This window comes from Pseudochaenichthys georgianus, chromosome 15, assembly GCF_902827115.2.
Source record: "Pseudochaenichthys georgianus chromosome 15, fPseGeo1.2, whole genome shotgun sequence".
Classification (NCBI taxonomy): Eukaryota; Metazoa; Chordata; class Actinopteri; order Perciformes; family Channichthyidae; genus Pseudochaenichthys; species Pseudochaenichthys georgianus.
The window spans coordinates 15,764,714-15,774,286 of NC_047517.1; the positions used below are offsets into that span (position 1 = coordinate 15,764,714).

Consider the following 9,573-nt stretch of genomic DNA (forward strand, 5'->3'; position numbering starts at 1 on the left):
AGCGCTGAGCTTCAGTGTGCAATGTTCAAAACAACAGATAGAGCCAGAAATCTAGGTGTAGTCATGGACTCTGACCTGAGTTTCAACAGTCACATTAAAACAGTTACTAAATCAGCCTACTATCACCTAAAGAACATATCTAGGATTAAAAGACTAATGTCACAGCAGGATTTGGAAAAACTCGTCCATGTTTTTATCTTCAGTAGACTCTCTGCAGACTTGTCAAAGCATTAATTCATGGTTTTTACTAACCGGTATCAGTATGTTGTTACTTCGGCATCATTTAGAAACGTGTATTACAATTTAATCACGGTCAAATATGTTCATCTTGTTGTAGTTGTAGCTCCCGAGCCAGCGCGTCTTGTTTGAATGATGCGAGTAAACACAGTTGGCAGCTGCGGTGAAACTAGAGCGATGCGATAGGAGCGTTTAGAGCGAAGCGAATATTCGCATCGCGTCCGGTGTGAACGCAGCATTAGTGTATTTTGCTCCGCTCAACGGTCCATTTATGTCCAAATCTATCAGATCTAGCTAGTTCTAGCTAATGATATGACTGCCTGCTTATCAAAGGACCTAAACAATAAGCGTTGCTTGGCAACGGCGTGTGGCCGCAAAAGTATAGCGCAGCATTATGCATATGTTTATATGAGGGGTCAAAATCCCATGCTCATAACATGCTCATATCTTTTTCTCTCTTCATTCCCCACGCCCCAAAATAAATAAATATACACATTTTAGGAAAAGTAAGGAAGTTTGAGCAGAGTTACACATATTTCAAAACGCAAAGTGTAATAGCTGCAAGTGCCTCGCTGTCAGAATGACAAAGCTCCTCAGTGAAACTCAAGCCCATGTTTCACTACGTTGTTAGAACAACTTATTAAAAAGATCAGTTCAAAGCAACTAATGTCGTCTTAGTGTTATTGCATGATGTTAAAATTGGTTTGCCATGAATTTAGTGACGGATTGTAAACATTTGAAATGTAGCATTTAAGTGTTTCTCAGTTACTGTTGTTGTTTTAATAAATCAGACACGATGGTGCAGCGCTGTGCTGGACCTCTTTATAGGCTTGTTGTCCCTAACACATTGTGTTTGCGCTGATCAGGGGGACTTGGCGGAATATCTTTTTCAAAGGGGGTACATTATTGAAAATTTTGAGAACCACTACATTAAATAACGTTCACATTTAAACCCTGAGCTTTGAATATACTTATGAAATCCTCACATTTTTGAAAAACAACAAAAACAAAACAATGTAATTGAACCCAAAAGTAGAAACACCAAGAACAATCTGTACACAAAGTATTCTATTGTTGTTGTTGTATTTATTCAATTCAAAGTTGTTTAAATCACAAATAGAACAGATACCGGTACTTTAGTAACCTAAATGTCATAAAGTAATGAATATATACTGTATATGTTTACACAGTGAGGCATACAAATAATACATTTAATTAACATTTTATTTTAAAATCAAGTCTAAACACAACTAAAAAACACTAAATATGAAAATGGGAAGGAAGGAAGGGAGGGGGTGAGGTAGGAAGAAAGAGGTGAGGGAAATGGGGGGGGGACTTAATAGTGAGTTTTTTTACATCTATTATACAGATTGTAGGAAAACCTGAGCTCCAGGAGAAAACCCTGAGTATGAAAAGGGGAAGGCAGTAAGGGGTGAGGTAGGAGGAAGGAGGTGAGGGGAAATTGAGGAGAGAAAGAAGAGAGGAAAAGGCAGCTACTGACGTCCAGCCTCCTCCTTCTCCTCTTTCTCCCGCTTTGCTTTCTCCTTCTCTTGCATCTTGCGTAGCATTTTCTGCAAAATGACGTCCTTTTCCTCAGTCGCCCTCCTGTGAGCGAAGAATCCTCTGCTCTTATTCTTCATGTGAAGACACAGGTCCTCCAGAAGTGTCTTTTCGTCCTCCATCTTCTTCTCTTCCTCTTGAAATTTGGTTTCCATGAAATGAACCTTGGTTTCGCAGCTCTGGTGTTTTTCGGCCAGGTCTTCGGAGAACTGTTGCTCCTTCTCTCTCATCTGGTCTTCGAGGTGCTTGACATCCGTCTCCCGGCTTTTTTTGATCTTGGCCAAATGATTCTTTTGCTTCTGCACCCGTTTGCATTTAGCCTCCACCTGTTCCAGCTGAGTCGCCCAGCTCTGGTGTTTTTCGGCCAAATCTTCAGAGAACTTTTTCTCTTGCTCATCCAGGTCGTTCTCCAGCTGCTGGACTCTCATGTCCTTCTGTTTCACATCGATCTCCCAGCTCTTGTTTTCCTCGATCAGGGTATGGATGGATTCCTTGGCCTTTTCAAATTTTGCCTGAACCACTGTCTTCTCGATCAGCATTTTCAGAACCAGGTTGTCCTTCTTCTTCTCTTCCTCTTGAAATTTGGTTTCCATGAAATGAACCTTGGTTTCGCAGCTCAGGTGTTCTTCGGCCAGGTCTTCGGAGAACTGTTGCTCCTTCTCTCTCATCTGGTCTTCGAGCTGCTTGACATCCGTCTCCCGGCTTTTTTTGATCTTGGCCAAATGATTCTTTTGCTTCTGCACCCGTTTGCATTTAGCCTCCACCTGTTCCAGCTGAGTCGCCCAGCTCTGGTGTTTTTCGGCCAAATCTTCAGAGAACTTTTTCTCTTGCTCATCCAGGTCGTTCTCCAGCTGCTGGACTCTCATGTCCTTCTGTTTCACATCGATCTCCCAGCTCTTGTTTTCCTCGATCAGGGTATGGATGGATTCCTTGGCCTTTTCAAATTTTGCCTGAACCACTGTCTTCTCGATCAGCATTTTCAGAACCAGGTTGTCCTTCTTCTTCTCTTCCTCTTGAAATTTGGTTTCCATGAAATGAACCTTGGTTTCGCAGCTCAGGTGTTCTTCTGCCAGGTCTTTGGAGAACTTGTCCTCCTTCTCTCTCATCTGCTCTTTCAGCTGTTTGACATCCGTCTCCCAGCTTTTGTTGCTCTTTGCCAGATGCTCGTTCTCCTCCTCCACCTGTTTTAGTTTGGCCTCCACCTGTTTGAGCTCCGTCTCACAGCTCAGGTTCTTCTTGGCCAGGTCGTCCTTTTCCTGAGTCACCTCTTTTAGTTTGCTCTCCATCAATTGTTGCTCTTCGGAGATCTTTTCTCCCTGCTTTTCCAACCGGTCCACCAACTTTTGGACTTCCTTCTCCATGGCTTTGATCTTACAGGTCTGGTTAGTGTTGTGCTTCATCACCTGTTTCAATTTCAACTCCATCTTTTGTTTTTCCGTCTCCAAGGTGTGGTTTCTCGCGGCCTGGTAGTTCTTCTCGTCCACTACATGCTTCATGCCTTGTTTCTCACTCTCCCAGCTCTGTTGTATCTCAGCCAGGTCCTTGGTGGACTTGTCCTGGCTCTGAAGGAGTTCTTCCTCTCTTCTCTTCAGCAGGTTTATGGTCACCAGGTTCTCCTGCAGCTGCTGCTTGTGTTGAGCCTCTTTAGTTTCCATCTCCTCCTCCAGAGTGCCGTATCTTTCCTCCCAGATTGTCACACAATCAAGGAGTTCATCTCCTCTCATCACCAGCAGTTTGACGGTCTCTGCGTCAAACTGCAGGAGACTCTCATCGCTCTGGCTGTCGGATGTCTCCATGTTGCTCTGGTCTGACTTTGTTCCCTCCATGGCACTGTCTGTGGACTTGTGTTGTGCGTAGGGATAAAAGTCTGTGTGTTTACGTGATACGTGTTTGGTCTAGAAAACTGTAAAGCTTGTTTGCTCTGACTGAATATGTACCACTCACCACTCTGAACTGAACAACTGAATGAGTTGACTGGAACCCAAAGCTCTTGCTATGCCAAGATCTAAGCCACCTGTGATGTCACGTGATGATGTCACCGATTCTACTTTCAACTGTGAAGATGTCATTCCATTAGGGTCATATGTGATTATGTTAGGGTCACATGTGATTCTGTTAAGGTCACATGTGATTCCATTAGGGTCACATGTGATTCCGTTAAGTTCACATGTGATTCCGTTAAGGTCACATGTGATTTTGTCGTAAAATGCGATTAACTTGTCCCACTTTATGACTTTATAAGCATAACAAATGTTGTGCTTTAAGGTCTTTACAGTTACACAATGCCAATATTTAATTTTATGAGTCAAAGGTCACAAGCCTCTTTGTAAGCACACATTTTTATTCATACAAAAATATAATTATGTATTATAAGTAGGGCTGTCAGTCAATTAAAATAGTTAAGCCAATCATGCTAAATAATGAAATTAATAAAAGTAAGATGTGGACATTTTCAAAAACACCGAGAATGGATTTATTGTATAGACTTCTCTACTTCCAGTAGAAGATTATTTTGCAACCAGCAAGAAACTCAAATGAAAAATCCTGGAGAGAGAAGAAGGTGTGCATCCTGAATTCAAATAGTTGTTTTTGAGTTGCTTTTTGGACAAGGATACAGGTTGACAGAAAAGAGCAAGAACAATCCAAGGCCTTCTCTTTAAAACGATAAAATATGTGTCATGGCATAGTAATATTGGACTGAAAACAAACTCTTGCAGCAAAATCTCCTCTTGGAGATGCTGCTTTGGCCTTAAAGTGTGAAGAGAATTTTCCGAAGAAGAGTGTTTTCACATGTCAATAGAATATCGTAAACCACTCCTTGTTTTATGAGCCTCATAAGTTCAGTTATATTATTTCACCTAGTGCCTGTGATATCTACATTTCAGAATCAGAATATCTTTATTAGTCCCACAGAGGGGACATTTACATTGTTACAACAGAAAAATAGCCAGACATCTTAATGTTACATAATGTTACTTGTGTTACATGCATTAAAAAGTATTAAAGTAAAAAAAAAAAAAGTTATGATATAGTATAAAATATAATTAAAAAAAGTTACACAATTTACAAAATACACATCCTGTAACAGTTCTTAGGATTTAGCAGCCAGGTATATATTGCATAGTTATTAACGGGATATATATATATATATATATATTGCACATAGTTGGTTGGTATTTAACAGCAAGGGGTGTTATAGTCTGTGTTGTTGTGTGTGTGGGGGAGGGTCTACTAGGGGCTGTGTGATGCTGACAAGTGAGCGGCCCGACCAAGTAAGGAGACAGAGGCAGAACGTCTTGATACAACCCGGTGTGGGTATTTATTCATCTTTTGTACATGGTTGACCACATCAATATCCCCCAATGACTGTCTCCCACACTATTCTTTTTCAAATGAGCCCAACATGCCACCCTTTATAGCCCCACCCATTGGACCGTACCATCCCAAAGGGGTGGCATGTGCAGAGATGGTCAGCTCAGATAAGGACCGTAGTTATTCACAATAAACATTTAGTGGAGAATGACAAACATCCTTTACTTACATTATATTTAATTACTGTATGCAAAGAAAAACCGTTATAAACTAACAAGCCAAATGTACATAACAAATCACCCCTGCCTCCAACCTGCTCCTTTAACCCCATCCGGAACGATAAAAAGGATCCGCTGTTTCCCCGGGGACCCTTTACGATGACGGACCTTGGGACCGGAGACGGGAGAGCAGGCGGAGGTGAGTGTTATGATGTTGACTGTTATAGGAGTAACTTGTACCATTAATGCATCTTATATCATGACTTTTACACGCTAAACATATCCTTTGCACATAATCTCAACCGCTGTCAATCTACACAAACCAACACTTTGGCGCTCTCGCTATAACTCCCCTTTCTTTCCAGGTGGAGCCGAGAGCCTGACCAGCGTCTGCCAGACGACATCACAATTTAATACGGTTGAATCATTTAATACACACTACATCAATAAATAGTATAACATGTGCAAATAGGCAATGTTTAACTGTACTGTGCAAATCCCGCTAATAAAGTGCAAAACTGTTCACTAAAGTGCTGAGTGACATTTGTCCTGTGCAAACCCACATGTGCAAGATTACCCGGCCCGAAGCCGTCAGTCCATAGTGACGAAGTTACCTTCATCACATTTCCTTCCCCCTCTTCCCAGGAAGCACAGTGTCCTAACCGTTTTGGCTTCGGGACAACCAGTCAGCTACCAGGTTTGACTTCCCCGGCCGGTACCTGACCGTAAAGTTATACAGCTGCAAGGCAAGGTACCACCCCGCGATAAGCATGTTTGCGTCCTTCATCTTGTGAAGCCATTGAAGTGCATGATGGTCTGTCTCCAGTATGAACTGCCGTCCGAGAAGGTAGTACCTCAGGGAGTCGATGGCCCACTTCATCGCCAGGCACTCCTTTTCAATGGTCGAGTACCTTGTCTCCCTGTCCAACAGCTTCCGACTGAGGAAAACCACCGGTTTCAGCTCCCCATCCACTCACTGCAGCAATACCGCTCCAAGGCCTACCCCTGAGGCATCTGTCTGAACGGTGAATAGCTGATTAAAGTCTGGTGAGTGAAGGACTGACTCAGTGGTAATGGCTTGCTTCAGGTCCTTGAAAGCTCTGTCAGTCCTCGTTCCAGCGGACTTTGGCTGGCACCGAGGCCTTGGTGAGGTTGGTCAACACAACTGCTCTTTCTGACAGCTGAGGGATGAACTTCCGATACCAATTGACTAACCCCAAGAAGGACTTTACCTTCTTCTTTGTGGTTGGCACGGGGTAGGAGGTAATTGCTTCGATCTTACTCAGCTGTGGGCGGATGACACCTCCCCCAATGACGTAGCCCAGGTACTCCGCCTCTTCCTTGGCAAAGGCGCATTTACGGGGGTTGATGGTCAGTCCAGCAGCTTGGATCGCATGGAGGACCTGTTGTAGGTGATCCCTGTGTTCTTCCCAGGTTTGGCTGAAGATCACAACATCGTCCAAGTAAGCTGCGGAAAATGTTGCAAACTCCCGCAGTACTTGGTCCATGAGCCTCTGGAAGGTCACAGGGGCACCATGCAGTCCAAAGGGCATTACCCGGAACTGGAACAGTCCAAACGGGGTAGTAAAGGCCGTCAGCAGCTTGGCCTCAGGCAGGGGCGGACTGGCCATTGGGAATACCGGGAGTTTCCCCGGTGGGCCGGTGCTGTGTGTGGGCCGGAGGGCCAAAAAAAAAAAAAATATTATATAAACAAAAAAAAAAAATCTTTTTTTTTTTCCTAAATCCTACTGGCCCACATTTGTAAGTGTTCCGGCCCAGCCTAGTGGGGTGTGGGCAGGGTTGGGTTGTAACGGAATACATGTAACGGTGTTACGTAATCAGAATACAAAAATCAAGTAACTGTATTCAGCTCGCGTTACATTTGAAAAACGAGTAATCTGATTAGAGTTACTTTCGTAAACCTGAAGTGAATACATTTTGGATTACTTATTGGTGGAAAGATTTCCTCACAACATTTAATATTCATTACTAAAAGGTACAGCCAATTCATCACAGCACACAAAACCGCGCAGATGGACCAAAAAGGGGAGCGTTTGAAAAAAATGTGCGGGTCCGCTCAGTGAAACAATAACAACGTAACATGGAGGAACAAAAGCCTGCGGTGTGTGTGTGTGTGTGTGTGTGTGTGTGTGTGTGTGTGTGTGTGTGGTGTGTGTGTGTGTGTGTGGTGTGTGTGTGTGTGTGTGTGTGTGTGTGTGTGTGTGTGTGTGTGTGTGTGTGTGTGTGTGTGTGTGTGTGTGTGTGTGTGTGTGTGTGTGTGTGTGTGTGTGTGTGTGTGTGTGTGTGTGTGTGTGTGTGTGTGTGTGTGTGTGTGTGTGTGTGTGGTTAAAACACATCAGCCAGACCGCTCTTTAGCCTTTCTAATGATTCTGAAGGTAGTGAAAGGCGCTGCGTGAAAGGCGCTGCGTGAAAGGCGCTGCGCGCTCCTCTTCTCAGAGGCTGAGTTAACCCTCCCGCTGCCTCCTGGTGCTGCAGAGATTTCATGAAGTGAAGGAGGTTTTCCTTCTATAAAACAGCTGCGGGCAGCAGATACTGTGAGAGTCACAGACATGAATACATAGATCAAGGCAGACTGGTGCACACACTCCTGTTTCAAATATAGCTCTATACACCCCTGGCCGAAATGTCCTTAAAATGAAGTCTGAGTTCGACATTTGAATTAATGTCCTGCCAACACTGGCAGGACAGAAGGCGACACGCCCTTTCTAAGCCATGTCCTCACATCCCAAGCTGCATCTCCAAAAAGTTTATTATGTTGTTACATCAGGGTTCAGGGGGAGTGGCTGTACGGCTGTACCCGTAGGATAGAAAAGGGGGAAGTGATGTCTGACTCAGAGGTCGCGCGGCTGTGGAGAAGAACGTGTTGCCCACATTCTGTTACTGAGTTTAGGCTAGTTAGCTAGCAGGTTTAATGTTTTGGGTGCAGTCACTTTTGCCTCCACTTGCTGTTCAAATAAATGTTGAAAGAAAAAGTTAATCTGTTTACAGTTCTGTTTTATATGGAAGAAGAAGAAGAAGAAGAAGAAGAAGAAGAAGAAGAAGAAGAAGAAGAAGAAGAAGAAAGAAGAATGAAGAAGGAAGCAACTCTGACTGTACAGCCACTACAGTGTAGCCTATACTGTATAGTAGGTGTGTAACAGTGTAATGCGTATAGTCTACTCTACACTCTACCTTTCAGCAACGTTTTAGGGATGTAGGCTCAGTCAGCTCAGGGACTGTTTGGTTACTTTAGTTTGGTAAATGAAATACATGTTTGAACTTTGTAGTAGTTCACTGTAGTTGCGGTCATAAGTCATTTGTAGACTAAGTGGCAAAAAGTGTTTTTTTTTACATTTGTACTTTGTAGAGAAATGTAGACACAAGTTGCAAGGGAGCGCAATAAACCGGATGAGTTTGAATTTGAGTTTATTATGAGTTAATTTTCAATTGATAATTAGCTCACAATAAGTTCACTTTAGTTACTCATACAACTTGACACAAGCCATGGGTTCAGGTCCGGACTTATAAGTCCGGACCTGAACCTGAACCTCTGGACTTGAGTCCGGACCTGAACCTGAATGTGAGTCCAGGTACTCAGCACTAGATGAAACCCTCTTTAATGGTGACACATGCAGAGCACACAGCACACACAGTGAAATGTGTTCTCTGCTTTTAACCCATCCTAGCACCAGGAGTCTAGTACTAGGAGCAGTGGGCAGCTATTGTACAGCGCCCGCGGAGCAATGGGAGTGAGGGGGGAAGGGGGATGTCTGGTGCCTTGCTCAAGGGCACCACGGCAGGAGGTGAACTGGGACCTCTCCAAGTAGAAGTCCACACTCCAAATAGGTCTAGTCGGGGACTTGAACCGGCGACCCTACGGCTCACAGTCCAAGCCCCTACTGACTGCCATAGATTTAGTCCCTAATTTTGCTCTCAAAATGGACCAGATTGATGCATTTAACTTCAACATTTAAAAAAAAATCTTCCCAGGGGAGCTTGCCCCCGGACCCCCCTAGGTGAGGTCCACCACCTGCCCACACCCCCTGTTAAATTGTCTCACCCACATTGAGGATGCTTCCTACGCCCATGTTTTATTCCATGTGTCAAGTCAGGCAAATTGGGTCAAAATGTTATTGCATCAATGATCTGTTAACATTAAAATCACTAAATATATGCTGTAACTATTTTTGCTCTAGGCAACTCAGGTAATGTGATTACTATATGAATAATTGTCCAAAATAACATA

At 43.6% G+C, this 9,573-nt stretch overlaps 1 protein-coding gene across 1 annotated transcript; it reads right to left on the reverse strand.

Annotated features, from left to right (window-relative positions):
- Positions 1-1,443: 1,443 nt before the first annotated feature.
- LOC117460075 (golgin subfamily A member 6-like protein 22) lies at positions 1,444-3,774 on the reverse strand. Its single transcript, XM_034101299.2, has one exon. The coding sequence runs from the start codon at positions 3,621-3,623 to the stop codon at positions 1,731-1,733; it is 1,893 nt and encodes a 630-aa protein (XP_033957190.1). The 5' UTR covers positions 3,624-3,774; the 3' UTR covers positions 1,444-1,730.
- Between the last annotated feature and the right edge of the window lie 5,799 nt (positions 3,775-9,573).

Excerpts from the sequence above, each read along its gene's own strand:
- LOC117460075 (XM_034101299.2), bottom strand. The coding sequence starts at position 3,623 with ATGGAGGGAACAAAGTCAGACCAGAGCAACATGGAGACATCCGACAGC.